Source organism: Phragmites australis, chromosome 8 (assembly GCF_958298935.1).
Source record: "Phragmites australis chromosome 8, lpPhrAust1.1, whole genome shotgun sequence".
Taxonomy (NCBI): domain Eukaryota; kingdom Viridiplantae; phylum Streptophyta; class Magnoliopsida; order Poales; family Poaceae; genus Phragmites; species Phragmites australis.
Genome location: NC_084928.1, coordinates 5,385,891 through 5,409,386, shown reverse-complemented (window position 1 = coordinate 5,409,386; position 23,496 = coordinate 5,385,891). Strand labels below are relative to the sequence as shown.

General features: G+C 42.9%; 1 protein-coding gene and 1 long non-coding RNA gene across 2 annotated transcripts; both read left to right on the top strand.

Moving 5' to 3' along the window:
- The first annotated feature begins 1,316 nt into the window (after positions 1-1,316).
- On the top strand, positions 1,317-3,729 carry LOC133926416 (uncharacterized). Its single transcript, XR_009911092.1, has 4 exons — positions 1,317-1,658; positions 1,753-1,837; positions 2,211-2,329; positions 2,436-3,729. It is a non-coding gene; the product is annotated as an uncharacterized LOC133926416 (long non-coding RNA).
- Positions 3,730-7,556: 3,827 nt separating this feature from the next.
- Positions 7,557-8,629, top strand: LOC133925795 (ABC transporter G family member 25-like). The gene has a single exon (XM_062371545.1). It carries the CDS (start codon positions 7,954-7,956, stop codon positions 8,392-8,394), a length of 441 nt encoding a protein of 146 aa, XP_062227529.1. The 5' UTR covers positions 7,557-7,953; the 3' UTR covers positions 8,395-8,629.
- Positions 8,630-23,496: the final 14,867 nt, after the last annotated feature.

Here is a 23,496-nt window from a genome sequence, read left to right as displayed (position 1 = left end):
TCTGCAAGCACATCTCAAATATATGAACTCACTTGAGATAAAGATATATAACAATAGTGCAATAGCATCTGTGCAAGCTATTTAGAAGTTTCTCAGGTCATCAGGCCTGGCAACTAATGTACGGTAGTGTTTTAGCACATTTCACTTTCAGGGGTAGGAATGGGCGACGTTGGGGAATGCATCAATACCTCTCTCATCTAGCACGTACCGCTCCAACTTCTCCAGCTGTAGATGGTTCGCTCTTCCGCTATTCACTTTGGATGTTGTTTCATGGCCATGTTCCGTTTGGGGATCTCATCTACATGTGATCAGTTGGTATCAAAATATTGCATTTTGGGAACTACTGCGCCTAAAGTTCAGCCAGCTAAAAGGCACAATGTTGTGGAACTTTGCAGCATGGCATTACAAGACTGAAGTTGAAGTCAATAGTATCGTCGCTCCTTACTAGATTCATAAGCTGTCTCAAATAAACTGCAATTCGTAGTGTTATCTTTAAGGTTGCAATGTAAAATTCAGACTGTTACTGTCTTTGATAATTCATCAACGAAGGTTGGACCAAAGTCATTAAAATGAAACATGTGTGTATCTTGTTATTATATCTCGATCATCGATCCACAATCATCATCAATCAAACTTCGATCAATTTTATCAAAAGGTTCAACAACAAAAAAACCCAATATATTTGCAAGGCCGCCATCTTAAATCACATCTCAGTTGGGGAAGCGTTAGGAAATATATGTTCATTCATACTATCCTGTGGATGCTCCACCGGCCGGTTGAGCCTGCTTTTTCTTCCACCTAAGTTGTCATGTAACTTCACACCGGGATTGCATACTCTTATTTTCAACGATTAGTGAACCGTCGATCTTAGAAATTTGCATAATAGATAGGGAATATCTCGAGTAGACGAATTAAAAGAATACATAGATGGGTTTTAGATAGTTTCAGACATCTCTCAGGATAATAATACTACGTCTTGTTTATTTCTAGAGCAATTTTACGGTGGTCTCACAGAGACGTGGGTCATCTATTTTTTAGATCGGATGGTTCAAATTAATTAGAGTATTGTTTATTGTCTAAAGGTAGTATGAGTAGTATATTAGAAGAGTATACGTAGTATAAGGGTATTTCTGGAAAAAAAGAAATGGCATGTTAGTTATATGGTGTAAATGTATATGTTCAATGTTTAGTCTGGCCGAATGTTATATGGTACCAGTCCGGCCCATCCATTCGACGGCGACTAGGGTTGCTTGAGGTCGGCCCATCCACGGTGAGTTACGGTGATGACGACTGGCGATGGCATCTCGATTCGCGGGGGAAGGCGCGGCGCCAGTAGCCGCCTGGCGTCAGGAGCGGGTGAAGCCGGTGGCAGAGAGGCGGAGGCGGTGAGGTTCCTCGATTCACGATGGCGGCGGCTTGATTCACGGCTGTGGTGGCTCGACCCGCGGCGGCGGCGGCGCGGCGGCTCGAGGCTGCTCGATTACTGGCGGCGGCGGCGGCAGGTCGATTCACGGCGGCGGCAACTCTATTCGCGACAGTAGGTGCTCGACTCGCGGACACCGCACATGTTCTGCAAGACGCTGACGGGCTCCGACACCAGCACGCACGGCGGCTTCTCCGTGCGGTGCCGTGCCGTCGAGGACTGCTTCCCAGCGCTGGTACATCCATTAACGTTGACGAGGTCCCATCTCATGGTGATTAGGATTTAGTAGGTTGCTTGGTTACTGACTCTGATTGGTTTGGCGCGTTCAGAACTACAGCCTGCAGAGGCTGTGTCAGGAGCTCGTTGCCGAAGATTTGCACAGCACGGAGTGGAAGTTCCGACATATCTATCGACGTACGGCAAGAGAGTTTCTTCATTAGTATATGAGCTGCACATTATCTTGTGTCTCCATACATGCAAGTTTGACTATGGCACGTGATCATCAGAAATGATGACACAGTGTTCATTTGAGGTTGCCATTTAGATTTCAAGGTGTTTTTTGGTTTTTATGTTTCAAAATGTTGATAAGTAATGATGTTATTAATGCCAAATAATATGGATTCCTTTTGTTCTACTTCTTAGTTCTTTTGTGTGCGAGGATTTAAATGTGTTCATAGTTAGAAGTGTGAACATAATTTTAGATATACTTTTTCCTATGCATCTCTCTTCTTGTTGGAGCATGTCGTGATCCCAGTTCCTGAATTTAACAAATGACTTGAACTCACAGGTTAAGTCAAATGAACTCGTTATACCCTATTGGAAGTTCATGAGAAGCTTGAACCAACCATTTTCAGTTGGAATGGGATGCAGAATGAGATATGAAAGTGAAGATGCTTATAAAAGAAGGTTACTATGGTGCAATAGTTATATTTATCTTTTGTGAATGGGTTTGCCGTGCAATAAGGTCATTGTGATTTCTCTCATAATAGTGCGTTCGAAATCATTTTGTCAGGTGCACTGGGATAATAATTGGAAGCAGAGAGGCAGACCCCATGTGGCATGGTTCAAAATGGGAATGTTTTGTGGTATGTTATCTTCTATCTTGATTTGTACATAAGACGAATGCCAATATTAGCTTTCAGTTTTAGCATTGTTTCTATGAATTTTTAATAACATGATTGCACGTAGAGTTAATGTCTGCGTCAAGTTGTACTAGGTTGACATCCTTCCTTACATGGTGGCTATTCTAAATCCCGAACTAATTTAAAGAAACAAATACATTACTATATTCACTCCTTGTGCTAAGCTTGAAATAATCGATGTAATTTCCGTTGTTCATCTTTTTCTTTGGTTTTTATGCTATTAATCAAGTTGTGTCCATCTAGTTCATCTGAAACTGATCTGCAATTAATTATTTTTGCTGAACATCGTGTCTTTTCTTAGTTGAAATTCGTGATTCTACTTGGTTGAGTGCTAATCACAATACCTGATTGAATAAAAACTGTAGAAGCACGTAAAAGTCAATGTCAACATGAAGCTATAGAGTAGGTGTAATTCCATCAGAATCAATGTCAACATGTTGGTCCTCTCCTAGGTTGTCAGGCCGAGCGTCGTCTTCCTTAGATCTAGAACCAGAACTTTCCTTGATCTTGTTGAGGTGAGAGTTGACCAAAATGACCGCTAGCTTAAGTCTGAAATGGTCTATGTCTTGCTGTGAAGGTTAGATAAGAATAAATTTTCAGGAGAAATCATTTGGCATGCTAGAAAATTATGGGTAATAAACTAAACATAGAGGAATACCTGTGCAAATTTGGGGCGTAGCGCAAATCCTGTCCAGCATTCCATAAATTTGAGCGTGAATAGCCCGCATGAGCCTCTATATCATTGCGAAACAGTTAGCGGGACTTTTAGTAAGTAACGGGATGTTATAATTTATGAAGCGAGGTTGTCTAATGTACGTGTCTTTCTGGATTGCCGACTTGACTTCTTTTGACCATGGCCAAGTTGTGACCCTATAGTCTTTCCACTTAGTTTCTTGCGGGCCCATATCATGTGCTGCCATGTCTAAATAATGCTCCAGACCGCGGATCTGGTCAGTTGCAAATACGAAGTATGAGGGGAGTGGCGTAATTCCATCAAGGGCAAAGGATGGGTGAAGAAGTTGTAGTAACTCACCGTTTGTTTCAGTTCCAGTCGATCATTGTTGCTAGGCCCCAATGAGTCCAATATCTGAATGGTACGTAGCCTGGCGTTGATAATGCACAAGTACCAATGGGTATGGGGGATATTGATTGGGAAAAAGAGCTGTAGTCCACCTTTTTTGAACACAACAAGTAGGAATGGTGTCCAGACCCACAGAACGCATAACAGCAAATATGTGTGGGCATGGAATGGCTTCGCACTCTATCATCCGGCAAGGGCACCTAGCTGTCATCATCATTGAGCCATCAAAAGTACAACTGACATCAAAGTGGTTCTCACTGTTACCTATGGATGCGACTTGATAACTCACAACTCCGTCTACCATCGTCACCTTTTTAACCTCCCATTCAGGTAGCTTCCTAATCTGCACCCTAACCTTCCTGAACATTGTCGGCGTGTAGATACGAGCAGCCCTTTTCTCATATATGTCCGCAGTTATCCTAGTGAATGGGATGGACAACGAAGCTTTCGCATCACCGTGGTTCTTCTCCATGACATCCATTATCTGACAGGTACGAAGGCCGCCGATTCCCAGCTCAATGTCCTCTGCTTTCTGTGCTTCACTTAGGCACCGATGAGACCGCAACACAAAAGCCTCACCAGGCTTAGCAAGTGCATGAGAATGTGAATCCTTAAAATCCGTAATGAACCACATGCCACTCTCTTCATTTAGCTGAATGTCAAGCCTAGCCTCGCATCCACAACGGGTGAGCGCCCGTGGCTCCCTTACTTGAACAGACTTTTCAAAGTGTTCAGTGGACCTGTATCCTTCACACGAGCACAATAATCTCCTCCATATCACCTTGACTCCTTTCTTCCTCGTCTTGCCCCTTCTAACACCAAACCCTTTCACTTTTGCATATGAATTATAAAACTCATAGCCATCCTCCTCGCTGCTAAAAGTTTTGTTTACCACCATGCTATATTCTTCCACTTCCTCCAGGCTAACGTGCTCTTTGCCACCCATTACGCCGCACTGTTATTTAGTAAAAAATGCAAGCAGATTATTAGTCGCTCAACACAAGATTTTAAGAAGTAAACAGATCCCAGCTCGATGCAAATCACTATTATCAATGTTAGAAAATACTACTGATCTCAGGAACAATCTACTCCTAACACTTTAATAAGGAAACCTTTGGTATATTTGAAACTCAATGTGAACTGCTAGGTACAATCATAGGACACTAACTGTTTCAACACATCTTTTCTTTTTTTGAACCAAGTTAACACCACATCTTAATGCCAAGTAAAAGACAAATTTGACAGTTAACCGTCACTGAAAATTAGTGCCATGTTCTCTACATTTGCTCATATATAAATGGTACGAATGAGCTCGTCAACTATCTAACGGCTGTTTATCTCAACATCCAAAGATTTAACCTAGGGACATCCAGACCCCAGTGACATGCTACGTTGGAGCTGCTTACTTCCCTAAATCATTGCCACATCATGTCCCGTTACGATCGAGCAAGCAAAGAATAATGCCACCGGCAGTGCCCACCAAAGAGAAAGAAACGAGCTTTGCGATCTACCACTTCTCACTCCACCTGAACTGCACTTTTCAGTTTTGTTCCGCCACAAACAAACCAACAGATTGCAAAAGCCCTGCATTTTCATGGCAACAAGCGCTGGGAAACAAATGGAGCCTGATGTCAAATAAGCTGGAGATCGGGCAACACCGTAGGATTGATCAGTCTTCGACAAACAAAACCCTCCTCTGGTTCCTTCCAGCGGAAGATTCCTCTTGTACCCCAACAGATTGCAAGAAAAACATTCATTTTTAGGGCAAGAAACGCTGGGGAATCGCACCACGGCTCCACTATGGGGCGCTCCACCGGCTCAATCTCCGGCCGCCGTCTGCCGACAAAAATCATCTCTCCACACGCGAGCTCAAGTGTTGGATCGGTCTCCTCCAAAATCCCTCATCAAAGGACCATACCAAAAAACCACTTCTCCTTGATCAATCCGAAACTAAGAAAGGGGGTAAAATGCTCAACGGCAAACCCCCAATCCTTTTATCAAACCCGCACGGAAGGAAGGAAAAAAAGAAACCTGCAAGTGAGCCCAACTTGGTAGCCATCGGTGAAGACGTCGCGGTAGACGATGCCGCCGCCCCTTTCACGTGCCGCCACCTTCTATCGCGCCCGCTGCGCAGATGTTGTAGCAGCCCTCGCCGACGACGTGCAAGCGCGCGCCGCCGCCCTCTCCCGCGCCACCACCTTCTCTCGCGAGCGCCGCCGCAGAAGCCGTAGCCGCCCTCTCCCGCGCCGCCACCTTCTCTCGCGAGCGCCGACGCAGAAGCCGTAGCCGCCCTCTCCCGCGCCGCCACCTTCTCTCGCGAGCGCCGTCGCAGAAGCCGTAGCCGCTCTCGCTGATGTCTGCGTGCCGCTGCCTTCTCTCGCGAGATCTGCGTGATCCGATTATCGGTTGAACGAACCAATTATTCCATCATCAGGTAAAAGAAAAAAGACTACAATACCCTTCGATGGCATGGTGGGTAAATATTAAAATTATTATCGTAATTACTAAAATATCCAATCATCTGGACGGTCAGATTACATTTATACTACTTCCTACCTACAGGTAGTATGGACCACCGTAAAAGAGCTCTATTTTTATTGATCTCTTGAGTTGTTATAATAGAGAGGGTGGCTAGTCTAAATAGATCTAATATAGCTGAACGGCTTCATGTGCCTTGTAGCCTTCTGTTGCTGATTGGCTCCTAATGACTTGTTGAGACTTTTTTTTTAAGATCCTCATGCTCTGTATATATAAGGGGATGTGTTAAAATGTTGGTAGTTAGCGGCCGGCGGGCATTTATGAATTACAGGTAAACTCGCCTTCCACTAATGAGTAATGACCCATCAGCCAGATGGCTTCGAACTTCTGATCAACAATATTGACATATTTGTGATCTGCATTTTTTTCAGAACTGTATTTGTGATCTCCATGAGATGGGGTACCAGGTAAATTGGGGTAAATATCACCACAGTTAGGTTAGTTTCTATTTTCATGAAAAATAATGTGAAAACTGAAAAAGAAATCCATAGTAAAAGGATAGTAAAATGATATGAACACGTTAAATGGCTTACAACTCTGTAGCTCGGAATAAGTCGGTCGTTTAAAGCATCATAAAATACTACCAATATCTCAGCACGACGTAGTATGAATACCTAGTGGATATTGTAGGACTCTGGGACTGGGAGACATCGAGAAAGATAGCGACACCAAATTCTTCAAAGTCACTTGTTGTTCCTAGCCTTGACGGACTCATTCAGTCATTTGAATGTTGCATGCAGTACGTTGTTGCTATCCCATATAATTACTGTATGCAGTGCTTAGTTCTTGGATAAGTCAGTAGTATCGCTGTTATTAATTACTCAAATATTAAGCTATCGATATTTTCAGTTGAAACTTTTTCGGTGAGCTCATTCTTGAAATTACTTATTTGAAATGAGGTTTTTTTTATTGTCATTGACCTCATTCTTTACCCATCAAATTTGTGCTGGACTTCCCAAGTTCAGAGCCAGGTAGGCGTTAATTGTCATTTCGAATGGGCCATTAATAACTTAAGTGCCAATTCGATCTAAAACAAAGCACGACATTCCATTTCCATAGCAGTTGGTTGATCATGTAATCGTGGTTGTGGGTTTATGGCTGCCATGTGCGTAGGCTGCACACGCCAGGCCGTCAGGATACTTAGATTACCTATCACTATAATAGAATTGGTCATCCACGTTGAGTATTCAGTGCTGGAGCCGACTTTAATAAAGTATTAATGTCAATTCGTAACATTTTATGCTCGATTAATGATTAAGTTAGATTAAATCGATACTGATACTTAGTATCAGTGTCTACTCTTAACAAACTAACACTACTATTTTTACTGTCAGTTATTAATATGAATCAGCAGTGAATCTTGAACGAACCCGAATTTTTGATAAATCCTAGTTTTGGCTCGTGGGCTTATGTCTGGCTCATTCTCTCTCTCAGCCACTCGTTCTCTATCTTATCTCTTCGCCACAACAACCTCTCTCTTATTTCTTCGCCTTTCTCTCTCAGCACTGGAGCTCCATCCCCAAATCTCCCATCTCTCGGTGTTGGACCTTGAGCTCTCTCCCCCACCCACTGCCCGACCTCCTGCCCACCCTAATGCTCCACCTCCCTCCCCTGTTGGCCCCAACGCCTGAGCTCCATCTCCTTTCCCCTTTCCTTGCCACCGCTCGTCAACACGCCAGAGCCAACGCAGTGGTTGAGGGTGGGACGCCGGGCTGCCTCGCGCGCCGTACCTACCCTTCGCCACCTGCACGCTGGCCGCGGTCAAGGCGATGGCCGCGCAGGTCGTCATCGCCGAGCTGGGCTTCGCCGCATGCGTTGACACCATCGTGGGCAAAGCGTTCGTGCGCAGCGTGTCCAGCGACGAGCGGAAGTGGGTAAGCATCAGACACGAGATGCTCGTGAACTCGAGCCTGATCATCCTCAACGAGCCCACATCGGGGCTCTACTCAACCGCCGTTGTGCGCCTCGTAGCCACACTCTTGGCGCTAGCCCGCAAGGGCCGCACAGTGGTGCTGTCCGTACACCATCCGTCCTCTCGCGTGTACTGCATGTTCGACTCTGTGCTGCTACTTGCCGAGGGCAGTTGCCTCTACTACAGCGCCGGCTGTGACGCCATGGACTACTTCATGTTCTGTGGCCGCGACGCCAGACTACTTTGTGCATGGCAGATCAAGGTCGAGCCGAGCAGGGGGAGCAGGCACGGGGCCTAGGGGGTGCGATGGTTGCGGCAGTCTGAGCCGACTCATTTATTCTTTTCTGCCGAGAATCTTTTCAGTACCGTCTTGTAATCATAGACCAACATTAAGCTTCTAGGAAATTTTTTTTAGTGTCGATTGATAACTATAGACCGATACTGATACTTATTATCAATGTCGGTTCATAAATCGGTACTAAAAATTATAAACTATTAGTGCCGGGTAATCAGTATCAGTTTAAAAATCGTCACTGATAGTATTTTTTAACCGATAATGATGATTATTTTTATAGTAGTGAATTTGGTAGGACCACGCCAGGCTTCAGGATGCAGCTGAGCTAGTGACGCTATTGGCTCATTATACTGAGTGCTGATGCTGACCACGTTACTGAGTGCTGATGCTGACCACGTTGCTGTTGCCTATAAAGACGCTACACACTCTTGTATAAAAGTGGAAGTAGAGAAGAGGAGGGATACTTGGATATTTTAACACATTGTAGAAGGGAAAGGAACACTGAGGGGAGGAAGAAGGAAAAGATCGTGCAGAAATTTCTAGCTCTTTTAGGATGCCCTGATCAAATGATTTATTTTAGTCCAATGGCGTAGAATGGCTAAGATTTTCATCTACTCCACCTGTTAAAAGAAGGGAGTATAGAATTCGCCAAGGGGCAAGATGGTAAAATCTCGCATGCATATAGAAGGTAAAGCACGGGAAATCGAACAATTTATTCCGTCCCTAATCCAATTTTGGCCGCAACATCCGGCTTTCTGGTGAGTACCGGAGGCGACGTGAACACCTATACAAATCTGGAGAGAACGATGTAGTTGCATTAGTGTTAACAACTATGGCATCATACCAACAAAAGCATGGAGAGGAGAGGATCAGGCAGCAATGACAAGGTTGCAAATTAGCCAAGGGACTCGCGGTACCATGTCTCATATCCGGGAAAAAGAAATAAATATGATACTCATGCAAAAAGATCGGTTGCATGCATCTATCCCATCCACTCCTACGCTGCCGGGCATAAATTTTATAGGACTCTGTCCTACGAAAGACTCTCTTCTGTAATAACATATATCCACTCCCTCTCTCCTTTTCAGCCTAATCATTGGATCACGAGATGGATAACGTGGATGAGATCTTACGAGGATCTTTAAAATTTGCTTCCGCAGACTACTGGCTACTCACGCCACCGCTGTGCTAATCAGCATGTTGTGCTGTCGTCCAGCTCTTTGGTCCGCTGCGCCGTCACTAGCTCAGATGCAGGTCACGTTAGGAATGAGATGTTGCGTTTGATGAGTTTTTTTCCTTCAATGAAAAAAATCTAAGATAACCCTGGGAAACCGACGGCCTGATCCAATTTATACTCCCACACCCCTCTTCAATGAGATGTCACTAGGTTTGATTTGCTAAAAGAGCAAATTGCCCGTCAGACTTAAGGTGGAATTACCCACCACTACCCCTCCTTTACCTCGGTACCCACACGCCCTTGGAAGCCCCCTCCTCTCGAACAGATCTCGCTCTAGCCTTCCCAGTTCCCACGCGCCAAACCTAGTGTTGCCGCAATGGAGGATTACGACGCCACTGATGAGCTCAACGTTGCCCTCTCCTACTGGGATGACCTGCCAGCATCTCTCTCGCTCATAGCATCTTGCGGCGCAAAGGGCACTGCGGCAGCGCGCAACTCATTCCCTAGCGACGGCGCAACGAGCTACTTCCCTAGCGACATCAGCTCTCCCTCGACCGGAGCAAATCGTAGCACAGTACCCAGGGGCGGCGCCGTCCTCATTCCCCAGTGATGGCGCAAGCTTCTTCGCAGGTGGCCAGCGGCCTACTTCTCCGATGAGGCGCAACAACGATCCCCGGTGCTCTTGCACGGCCTGATGTCCCCGGTGCGTCAGCTAGCCTCAGCCCTCCCGCGTGGCATTGCTCCCCTTCCAGGCACGACGATCGGTGTAGATACTCTCCCAGGTGCGGTAAGCTCAATGATTCAATGAAAGGCTTGATCTTTTTCAGTTAATTGAGCTTCTTTAGGTGGAATTGAGCTGAATTAGTGGTAAAAGTTTGGTATTTCTCACTGGTGGTGAATGCTTCAATTGATTAACAAGGAATGGAGGTGAATGCTTCAATTAAAGACTATGTGACTATACTGTACTCCTATAGTGTTGATTCATTTTAGGTTTCATTTTTTTGTCTAATAGTTCAGAAGTGTTCTTGTGTCTATGCCATCCCTAGTGTTGTTTGTTATTACAAAAGTTTTAGCTCTGCTTTATGAAAAATGTGGATACCAAAAATATTCTTATTGTGCTCTCATATATTGAAGTAGGCCGAGTGCTATTTTCATTTAGGAATTAATTTATGGCAACAGATCTATGATAGCATGAACACATATATCTCAGATTTTGGTATTGGAAAATCTCAGCAACCATTACCTCTATTATTTTTATACCGAATAGATGTATGTGTTTGACAAAGCTGATTGAAATACCTTCAACAATATAGCGTTCTATAAAATATTTGTTGAGAAAATAAGAGCTGGTAATAGGTCTATTAGAGTTATGACTACTAGAGGCTACAAGAACATAGCTTAGAAGCATTTGAGGTTGACATTATGTGTAACCTATTGCTAGTTTGTTTGTAGATGAACACATATGGAAGTGATGATGAGGATGAAACATTTGAGGTTGCATGCAACCAACTTAATGTGCTTGAACAATATGAAGCAATATCATGTGCATTTGGTATGTACAATGCTAACACTTTTTTGAACAAGTCTAAGAGAAGAGAACTTATTGTATCCAGTCATGAATGGGTTATGAATACCCTTAATGTCCCATCATCTTGCTTTGACTTGTTTAGAATGAGTAGACCACTTTTTGATAGGCTACATAACTTGTTGGTGTACTCTTATAGCTTGGAGTCAACTTGCAAGATGAGCTCTATTGAAGCTTTAGGTATATTTTGATGGACTATTGGTGCTCTTTAGTCATTTAAGCAAATTGCAAACCAGTTTGAGAGGTCAAAAGAAACAATTAGTAGGAAATTCAACAAAGTGTTAGATATTATATATCTCCTCTCAAAAGATCTTGTCAAACCAAGCGATCCAGAATTTACGACGGTGCATCCAAGACTTCAAGTGCTCGTTTTGCACCACATTTTAATAACTATATAGGTGCAATAGATGGTATTCATATTCCTGTCATTGTGCCTTTGGCAAAGTTGGTTCAACATGTGGGATGCCATGGATATTCCACTCAAAATGTGTTGGCCATATGTGACTTTGACATGTGGTTCACTTTCGTTGTTGCGGGATGGCCTGGGTCGGTTCATGACATGAGGGTGCTCAATGATGCTTTAAGTTTCCATTTCCTCCACATGGTATAGTTACATATTCCCTTGATGTTATCTCACTTATTCCAATATCGAACTATTTCTCATGTTGTACGTTGTTTTCCTAGGAAAATTTTATCTTATTGATTCAGCCTATCCTAATCAAGTGGGTTTTCTAGCTCCATACAAAAGGACGAAGTACCATTTACCAGAGTTTCGATAAGGCCCACGTCCTAGTTGCAAGAAGGAGGTATTCAACCATTTGTATTCATCTCTTCGCAATGTGATTGAGCGTTCATTTGATGTTTTGAAGATGAAGTGATAAATTTTATTAGACTTACCAAGTTATCCTATGCTAAAACAAACAAGAATAATACTAGCATGTATGACTTTTCATAACTTCATTCAAGATAGTGCTATGAGTGATGAAGATTTCAACATGTGTGATCAATATAAAAACTACATGTCAATACCCAAAGCATCTTCATCTCAAGGGAGTGGTGGCAATGGTGAATTAGGAGATGAAGAGGGAGATATGAATGCCTTCCGTGATAACCTTACTAATGTTTTGTTTGCTATGAGAGAATAGATTATTTATGGGAGAATATTTGTATGGACGAAAATTCAAGTTTGTATGAATGATGTATATTTTGCTATTTGGTTATGCATTATTCGTATTTTAGAAATATGCTACAAATTCAATCGAATGAGAAATGTGTTACAAAATGGTAAACATGGCACCTAAAAAATTAAGGGCATTACAGACATTTGACATGCACAAACAACAATCCAACCCAGCCAGAATCCAGGTAAACAAACAAGCATAAGCTTTTGGATCCTCAACTTTCTACAATTCAACTTTCTATAATTCAGAATATGCAAGCTGTTTTTCAAAATCCACAGCTGAAACAAACAGGGTGTAACCCTGTCGGTTAAAAGAAAAAACCAAACTATGCTGATACATCGAGAAGGCTAGTTATCAGAGGTTATCATAAATCTATTGGCCAGTGAATTTGAATCTTTGAATGAAATTTGATTGAAATTTGGCAAACACTCCAAATTTGACCAAAACTTGAACTGGCTATCGGTAGATTTAGCTTACCAGATGTCCCAAATATGGCTAAAAACCTTCGACAACTATCGTCCGATAGAAATTTCAGTGACTAGTTCTTCATGTAATTGTACTGGCATGCAATACTAATTTGGATAAGTCCATGTAAATGCAAACTACTCCATTCGGGAAATGTTTAAGGCTTTAGATGATATCTCATATTTTTCGGTGCTTCTACACACCTATCAAACTCTTGTCCACGTAGATGGCTTGATGTGCAACCGACACTTGGTGTTAGTGGTGCCGAAAGTTACTTTGAGAAGGATGCGCTGTAACAAAATTTCAAATATGGACATGACATCCAGTGATCCAGAATCTTCTTACACCTAACAACTCCAAAATGAAGCTCTTTTGGCACCCTTGTCCAGTTCTGTTCTTGCATGCATAATCTCCAAATTTTCAAATTTTGATTTTTTTTTTCCCTCTTGAACGTGGGTCAAAGTGAGAATTTGAACAATGCACTATAAATTGCTCGTAAGTCATATCACTCGCCACAATTTTTTTTGTTTCAACTAACATCACCGCAAGTGCACCTACTTTGCAGCAAGAGAGGTCGAGCATACCAATCTCCTATAAAGTTCAACAAACATGGCACATACCTAAAGTGACTACAGTCTGTTAACTGCATGCCAACCAGTTTAACCAACTTCTACACTTTTATGTTTAATTTAATCCTTATACTACCTCCATTCTAAAATAGATGTTGTTTTAAGAAGTTAGTTTTATTCTTAAGTACATGATGTTTTAGGTTTACGAGGTGGCATTTCCCTAAAGAGCCCCTATTAAAAGCCATTGGAAGTTAGAGTTGAGAGTTAATGAGTGTGGTGGATTGGGTTCTAATTAATTAGAAGTTGGAGTTGATAGTGAATGAGTGTAGTGAAATGGATGCTAATTAATTAGAAGTGTTGGAAGTGTGAGCAATCAAGAGGGAGATATGTCAAAGGTGGAAGAATTGATGTCATCTTGTTCTACGTGTTGGAAGCTAAAACGACATCCTTTTAAGAATGGAGGTAGTATAAATCATGAACAATAACTGATAAACTAGCTTGATAATAGCAGGGGTACACATATATCTCTCTAATATACTTGATGATAGAAACAATAAGCATCATAGTATCTACATGCAATATCTAGAAAAACAAATTACATCTAGCTATCCAACATCACCATTTGCCAATATGTGAAAAGAGAGAAGCATGTATCACTTTAGACCCTAAACTATGCTTAAATTTTCCTATGGTATCATATTAGGGAACAAACCATCATAGCTATCATATATATGTAGACTTAGAAGTGACACAAGAAAAAAAACCTGCTATCAACACTGTGCACTTTTTTTTTATTATCCCAATGAATTCATAATCCAATGATTAAAAAAGGAAGGCACAAATTGATGATATTGATGAAAAACAGCCACATTATCCTAGCCCACCCTTTATCTCATCATTATAAGCCAACAACATAATCACTATCTATCACTGGAAATGGACAAAAACAACAAAGTAGCAAAATAATTTATTTGCCAATATGTGACCTTATATTAGCAGCCATTAATGTAGCAAAGTATTGCCTTAGATAGGTTACACTAAGACCCCTTGATGGTAACATTGGCGCAAGTACCTAAAGCAAGGAGGAAAAGAAACTGAAAGTAAAAAAGGGTCTCAGCTCAGGAGTGCAAGTCATAACAGCAACAACACATGGACTGTCACAATTACACATCTTGTTGTTCCACACCTCATAGAATATGAGAGAGATTAAATAAGAAGATGTGTAATTGTGATAGTCACACTACTACCCTCAACCATATAAGTGTATAATCATTACATGCCCATGTGAGGTACTAAGGGAACTGTCTTGTAGTAGAAATTTTTCAAAGCTCCAAGCAATTGCACAAAGAAAGTCTCTTCCTCTTTATAATTTGGTAGTTTATTTAGGACAGAGCAAGGAGAAACCACTGATAGCTTTGCCCTACTTTAATTTGGTAGTTCTAATGGTAAACATGTTTGGACAAGATAAAACCTGTAGTGAGAACTATAGTGCCAAGACTAGGGATGACAATTTAACTCAAACAGTGGGTATATACCCTAATAGGGTCGGGTATGGTTCGAATTTAGTACCTGTGGGTACATTTGTGGGCGAAAAACACTACTTGATGGGTATACGGGTGGGTAAGGCATATTCGTACCCGTGACACCCGTTTACCTTTATATTATCTCTAACAAGCGGGCCTAATCCTCCAAACCCTAATCCCCTCTCTTAGTTCCCACTTCCCCGGTCTCCTTATCCACCCAAGTACCTGACCACCCATCTGCTAGCCTAGCACCAACACCACGCCTCAGATTCGACCGCCAACCCAACATTGCCACCACCATCCCTTTACTGCGCCTCACCCCACCGACGTTGGAGGAGTCCATCAACACCAACTTCTTCTACGCTGTCAGGACTAGTCTAAGGATAGACCAATACCCATACTATACATTAAGCTAGGAATCAATCTCAATATACATAGAATTCATAGATATAAAAAAAATAATGTCATAACTTTACGTGGAAAGTCATTCTTACAGAGAGGACATTCGAGGGTCAAAAAGCAAATAAACTCTACAATTAGCACAATATACTTATTCTACATCTCCCATAGGAGTCGATGTAGAGCACCACCTTAGAATTCTCCATCCTTAGAGTAATCTTTGGAATTTTCCTCGACTAAGCAGTATGATTACAACAAGTGTGAGTACGTCTCATACTCTGTAAATTGTGGTAAAATATGAATGCATTCACAATAATAAGGCTTACATGGGCTAATTTGCATAAAGACAAAATTTGATAAGAACATTTAATAAAAGTTAAAGAAAATGCTGAAATTAAACAACCTCAAGAATTAACATTCTTGACATAAACCACCTCAATCGAAGTTGACCACTTCAAACATAGTTCGTACCTCAGAAGGCGTCAAATGTCATGGCGGAGGTCGGACATGCGTCAACATCGAGGAGTCATGCTTGGAGAAGCATGCAAGGTGGTTGTTCCGGATTCTCCTCAAAAACGGAGGTGGAGTCGAAGGATGCGTGGTATCATCACAAAGCTTGTGTGGAGATGAAGTAGAGTCGTAAATGCGTTGGGTCCATCCGATGGACAACAAAAGAGTTAGACCATTTTTCCCTTCGGGGATAATATCTATGTATTAGTCTTTAGGGGCATTTGTGAAATTATCCATTTGTCTATATATATGGGAGAGGGCTGGTGCAAACTGACCTCTCCAGGACCAATTTTTTAAAGATATTTCTTAGTCTTGGTTAGTGTTTCAAAGAGAGAAGTTAGGGTTCATAGCTCTAAACTTAATCTCATCAAAAGTGGGAGGATAAAGGGCGGCTTCCAAGCCATGTATCTATGAATCTTGCTATGTCCTTTTTCCTATTTATCAATTATTTAGCATATTTGTGATGCTATTGATCTCCCTTCTTTTAATATCTCATTCTTGAAGATTTGGTTGATTTTTCACTCTTCGCTTTTGGTAGCGATTTCGAGTGATTTTGTTGGGGCAAAAGATTGCTAGGACATGTGCGAGAACATCTAGAGTGATTCCAAGACAATTTCCTCACACGAGTACCTTTTAATTGTTTTTCTCTAAAATTTCACTCTTTGTCTGATTTTGGTCAAATCCACGAAATCTTGGGTGAATTCTTGATCTCTTTGACAAGATCTTTTGGATAAAGATTCACCATGTATGTGAGAAGTTCTTGCTAATATTTCGCTAGATTTGGACCATGTTTGGTTGATTTTCTAGTTTAGATTTTAAGTTCTATGCTGCTATTTTTCAGTTCTACTATCAGTTCGGAACTTTCAGTCATATCCTGAATATCCGTGAATAGTGTTTTCAGCAACTAGATCTTTTTCAGACTTTCTTGTAGATCGGTGCACTAGTCGAGCTCTATTCATCTGGTCGGAGTTACTGTCTATTAGTACTGATTCGAGTTACTGTTCATTAGTACCGGTTGGAGTACGGTTCATCAGTACTGGTCGGAGGTACTGTTCATCAGTACTGATCAGAGTATTGTTTATCAGTACTGGTCGGAGAACTTTTGCTGTTCACTATGAGCGCACTTTCGTGTTGTTTTTGCTGTGCATAGTATTACGCTTAGTTATGATTCGTTCTTGAGGTGCGTTAAGTTCAAATTGACTATAGACCTTATTCTTATCGAAATTTTTTTAAAGGTTCCTATTCATCCTCTCTGATCGTCGTTCCCGTCCTTCATATATATATGTATATATATACACACACCACGATACAATGTCCATTCACTTAAATAAATTCACATGGTAAAAACCTCTCCAAGTGTCGAACGCATAGTCTCGGTGCTAGTTTGAATGGATGACTATATTGCGATCTCGGCAAATCAGTGGTGCTAGTTTGAATGCTAAAAACCTCTCCAAGCGTCGAACGCATAGTCAAGAGGCGACGCTGTCCCGAGCGCCCGCGAAAGCCCTCCCTGACCTCCACCGTGGAAGGATTTTACAGTAGCTGTCCAGAAGCGCTTGTCCACGTACACACGTTGTACAGGCCCTAAGGACCCCGGATCCCTGAACCCTCTGCAACTAAAATCTTAACATGCATGAGCGCACAAATCCAGGGTCATTAAAAGATTAAATAATTTGAGTTATACATTACTAGTTCATATGAAGACTTGCATCACATTTGTGCTCGTTCAGCAAAATTGACAGTCCTGAAGGTATTGTTTCTTCATGAGTGACAGTGTATAACCGAAGTGAGTGGATTGTTGGGAATATTTTGTAAGAATGTTCTGATGGAGTCTAGTATTCGTCACATTACAGAACCAAATTTTCATCTGATGGAACATTGCAGAATCAAATTGAAGGGGAGGATTATATGATGTGACCTTTCCGTGAACATGCCTGCAACTGAATGAGCTTTGCAAACTGGAATCTCCATGAGTTGGCTGAGAAAAAGTTGAAACTACGTTGCCCAAGTAAACATATCCTATGGATCATGACCTTTACCGGTTAAAGTTGTGGACTTCGAAGTTCGGACCCACATGTCAGTGTCTTGGATACTAGCTCATGCTGCTTAGATATGTGGCAGCATTCATGACTGGTTAAAGTTGGTGAATAATGTTCAGTGCAATTCATGGTTTCCCTTCTTAAAAGTGGGAGGAGAGAAGAGTATTTCATGACCAATATATGGCACAGCCCAGAGGAGGAAGAGAGTGTAGGTACACAGATATTTGTCAGTATACTTCGCCATCTATGCCACAATATGGCAGACGGCAGTGCATGTTTCTTGTAGTTGGATTAGAAGGCATTGGGAAATGTAGCAAGAGACAAGACACTCACACCTCTTGCTGGGAGGCAACTGCATCCTGTGCTGTGTAATTATGTGAGATTTCATTTTCATGTTCCCATCTCATTCTTTTACTGTGTCTAATTCATTGGGTGACTCGGCTATAGACCAACACCTGAATCAATTGAAGGTCTACTTAAAACACAGCATCGAGAGATGACCGATTGCAGGCATGAAACACTAGTTACATTTCATGGTTGTTGCAGTTGTTGCACTGTCAAAACACCGAATCACTACTGTACTGAGGGCAGCAAGTATCTAGAAGAGATGGAGACACGATCATAACTAAGGTTGCTTCCGCGTCATGTATACTAACCACTAAGTTGGGATTCTTTCTTTTTCAGGTCATGAAACATCAAATGTCAGGATGTTAGAGCTAATTATGCTAATATGATAGTGATGGCTGGTTGCGGACCAATTCGTCTTCCACCATTCGCCTCGTGACATGACTATGTTGTTGGTGCCGGGCAAACTTAGTTAGGTTAGGGAGGGTTTTATATGTACAGCAAGTAGTCGTCTCTAGATCACTACTTCGTGTATCTCTTTTTTGGCTAAAAATGTGTAAATCCATGTATTTATACCTATTCTTTTTAGAAAAAAGAAATTCTAGGAAACTAGGTGATTTTATATTAACAAGAATTTTTTGTTCTTATGTCTTATGATCCTTGGATAATTGTGCATACTAGGAGAAGTTTTTGTGTTCAAGGTTATCCTGAGGCCAAACACAATATAAATTGGTTGGATAAGAAATATCTTTTATACCTGCTAGACCAGCTAGTAAAATGTAGTAATATTGTTCCCTAACAAAATCTAGTAATATGAGTGTCAAATTTTTTTAAATGTAGCAGTGTAAAGAAATTAAAGAAAAAGTCTAAATATGATTTTTAAATATATTTAGTGAAATAATCCATAATTCATAAAAGAGTTCGTCAGAAGGCATTGTGGCAATGTAGCTCATAAATGACCAACTCACTTAAGTGGCTTGGCGGCAGCCTTTACAGTTGTTGCATTGCACCAATTCAAAAAAAAGATGTCCCTCTTCTATATAAGTAGCAGGAACGAAGAGAGGAAAAAGAATTCAGAGCAACCAACTTCCTTGATTCATCTGCAACGAGGGTAGGAGGACTATCTGCGCATTGCAGGATAGAGGAGAAGTACTTCAAGATGTTAAAGAAATAGACTTACTTGACGTGAGGAAGGAGGTGCCGAGAGAAAGATACATATCAACACAGCATACCATATATGCAACTTAATCTGACGTTTCTTTGGTAAAAAAATGCAAATGGTACCGCATGGCCAGTTTAGTTAGTAATGCACATCGCAGGAGTAGGACTGGGAGGCATTTGGAAATGCAGCAACTGTATCGCAAGAAGGATTTGCCTTGCAACAGTGAGCTTCGGGGTGGGGACAATGTTCTCCTCTAGTGGGCAGGTGAATGTAGTTTCGTATTGTTTTCAATACCTCTCTTAAATTTGCTATATGTCTGGCAAGTAGGTGATAGGCGGCGCTTTTCGATAGTCTTGTTTTGATTTCGTTGGCAAAATTTGTTGGGTAGGAGGAAAAAATTCTATGCAACGGTGCTCCAGATGCCTTTTCCTGCACACCTCTTGGATGGTAGTGTATGCTCAATTGTAAGAGTGTGCTCAACTAGAAGAGATGCCTTTTCAAACAGTAAGCTCTGTCATATGCCTCTGTTCAGACAATTGGATACCACTGATTTTTCTTTGCTCACATTTCATTGCATGTGCCGAAGAATTAGGATGTTCCCTAAGATGATGTTTTGCTTGATTACTCTCCTTATTTCCCTCTGTAGGATCTGCAGAGCAGCAACGTCACTCATGCTCCAGCTCCATCGAGACAGTTTGATGCTCGGAGACTACGAGTTGGAGGGGAGCAAATTTGAGAGTGCAGCAAGCAGCAGCTTCTAAGTTCTAATGGCCCGGGGTCCCTAAACTCCAGTAACAAAATATGAACATGCTTGAGCGCACAAATCCATTTGGGACTACAAATAATTAAACAAATTTAGTTATGCATGGGTGCACAGTACAGTACTTGCATCACCATGGTGGCTTTGTTAATACATATTATCAACTTTAATTTGTGAAATCGAATAAACCTCCCTCTTGGAGCTAGTTCAGTGGGCACTGCTCTCTTAGTACAATAATACAATGTGGCTTCTCAAGACAACACTGCACTATATCACTACCGGATTTCGAGACTTTGCCATGTGCCTAGGGCACACGGTAAAGGCATAAGAACACTCGGCAACGTGTTTGCTGAGTGTAACACTCGGCAAAGCACTGTCGGCATACATAGTGCCGGCAAACAGATTTTTGCCGAGTGTTTTATATTGCGCACTCAGCAAAAAAAAGCGACCTAATGGCGGCAGGGATTTAACGTTCTCTTTGCCGAGTGTCTAAGGGATACACTCGGCAAAAAGAGGACACGTGGCGCTCGCACATCGTCTCTTTTTTTGGGCAGTTTGCCGACTTTACCGAGTGTCCGTCGAATACACTCGGCAAATCACGGCACGTTTGCCGAGTGTATTGGAGGGCACTCGGCAAAGTGAGCACAGAATAGCGCCCAGATAGCATAGTTTGGCGACACGTGGCACTCTTTGCCGAGTGTATTGGAGCACACTCGGCAAACTGGCATCCAAAATGCCAGATTGAACAGCCTTGCGACACATGTCCGGTTTGCCGAGTGTAACACTCGGCATAGCCGTGTTTGCCGGCATAGCCGTGTTTGCCGAGTGTTACACTCGGCAAATTGTTATTTACCAGATCGACAATTGATCCATACCAGATTCAAATATGTCGCTGCAATTCAAAACAATATATATATATATTTCACAGATTACCACCTTCACATAAACATCGCATATTACATAAACATCGCATATTACACAAACATCACATAAACCGTCGCATAAACATCACATATGCCACAAACAGCGCATTAACTATCGCAAGTGACACAAACATGACAAATTGTCGTGACAAGATAGCAAAACATAGTCCAAACAAAAAGAAAATGTAGCAGACCGTAACGGACTCAACACTTGATTATCACCTTAACCTGCATCAATTAAGGAGCAGAAACGCTAATTAAGAAGTATGCATTTGAAAATAAACAGAAATGGTAAGTATGGATATGGGGTTACAAAAGTAAGTTTTCAAAGTGAGGAGAACAAACCAAAGTGAGGTGGAGTACCAAAGTGCGAACCTCCAGCTCCAGACGTATTCGATCCCTCTGATGGATACTGCACAAAGGAGGAGATAGTTAGCACAACACTCTATGGTTGTAGGAATGGCAATAATGGTGATTACAAGGTTATAAACTAACTCGCAGGAGTGTGTGGAGCCTGTGGAGAAAGTGGACGAGAAGGGGTTGGCATCGGTGGCGGAGTTTGGCCCATTGCAGCATAAAGGGGCGTCATCATCGCATACCACTGGGATCGTTCTGCCGCCATCCTCTCCTCGAACGATCTCTCTAATTCGTGCCGGAGCCTCCTTTCTTCATCCAGCTGGGCCTACAGATGTCATCGCAATCTCATCATCGTTCCAATGCAAAGCATGTAAAGATCGGCATGCATCAAACTATCTAATAGGTAAAGATAGGTCCTAATCCCACCCGACGATGTGTAGATTGGGCCGTTTCCATGCTCTACTCCGATCCGAGACAGAATTTCGGCAGCACCTCCCCGCTGTTCTCCAAATACACGTCTCGGCAACAAGCCAAGAGAATGTGTATCCGGAGAACAACAGGGAGACGCTGCCGAAACTCTGTCTCGGATCGGAGTAGAGCATGGAAACGAACCCAATCTACACATCCTCGGGCTGCCCAAAAAACGTGGACAATTCGAAACAGTTACGGTTATAGATATGCAAAGACTTGCATATTTATAACCATAACTCTTTCAAACGGGAGACGCATAGGTTACGCGACATGCACATCCTAAAGCCTAAATTAGCCAAAATTCAAAATTTCGGCGGCACCTCCTTTGTAATAAATAGCAAAACTGGCATAACAACACAGGCATAACAACACAACAACACAGGCATGACAAATATGGATGATACAATCATCTAAAGACTAATTAGAGGACAACCCAGACTGAAATATGAATCAACTTTCATAACCCATTCCCCGAATAGTATTGCCACGAGGACTCCATATGATCTACTTCATGTGCTACCAGCAACACGTGCTCACAATGACATGAGTCACATATGAAGTCCTCATGGCAATACTGTCCGGAGGAGGGGGGTGGCCGGAGGAGGGAGGAGCACATGGCTTCAACGGCGCATGGCGTGTGGCGGTACCTTGTACCCCGGGCGTCGGAGGGGGACGGCGCGGGGCGGCGCTGGCCGGCGTGGGGCGAGGCGGCGTCGGGCAGCGCGGGGCGGCGTCGGAGCGGGCCGGCGCGGGGCGAGGCGGCATCGGAGGGGGGCGGCGCTGGCCGGCACGGGGCGGCGTCGGAGCGGGCCGGCACGGGGCGAGGCGGCGTCGGGCAGCGCGGGGCGGCGTCGGAGCGGGGCGGCGTGGGGTGAGGCGGCGTCGGAGGGGGCCGGCGCGGGGCGGCGTCGGAGCGGGCCGGCATGGGGCAAGGCGGCGTCGGGTGACACGGGGCGGCGTCTGGATCCGGGCGGCGGCGGAGGGGGAGTTGGGAGGAGGGGGAGGGGGCGCTGGTGGCGGCGACGGAGGGGGGTGCGGGAGGCGGCGGTGGCGGTGGCGGCCGGGGAGAAGGCAGGAGGGGAGAGGTGCGCGGGATAGTTTTAGATCTGTCCCCGCGCGCCCTATATTCGGTAAATTGCCGAGTGTCGTTTTTTTGCCGAGTTTCAAATCTAGAACACTCGACAAAGCCCAGGTTTGCCGAGTGTGAAAGCAAGAACACTCGGCAAAGCACTTGTTTGCCGAGTGTGAAAGCAAGAACACTCGGCAAACACCTGAATTTTATTTTTGGCTACAAATGCACTTAATGAATTAAAAATAGCAAACGGATCCAGAAAAATGCCAAATTTTAACATCGAATATGCTATGTTGTATGTTGAGTGTAGAAAAAGTTTCAAGGTCAAACAACGATTCAAACGTCACTTCAGCTTCAAACCTGATCCGTTCCCTCTCGAAACCACAATTCTTCCTCGGAGATGCTTCGGTTTCTAAGCATCGTACGTGACAACTTTTGCGAAACCTTCTCAATTTTTTATCTTAGCCTCTACGTATCATATCATGACACTATGGCAAGTCTCATGTTTTTCAGACTTCGTTTGTTTTTTTTAGAATTAAAAAACCAATAAGCCACATGTTGCTGGTC

Bases quoted from the DNA above. Each gene is read 5' to 3' on its own strand.
- LOC133925795 (XM_062371545.1), top strand. From the start codon at position 7,954: ATGGCCGCGCAGGTCGTCATCGCCGAGCTGGGCTTCGCCGCATGCGTT.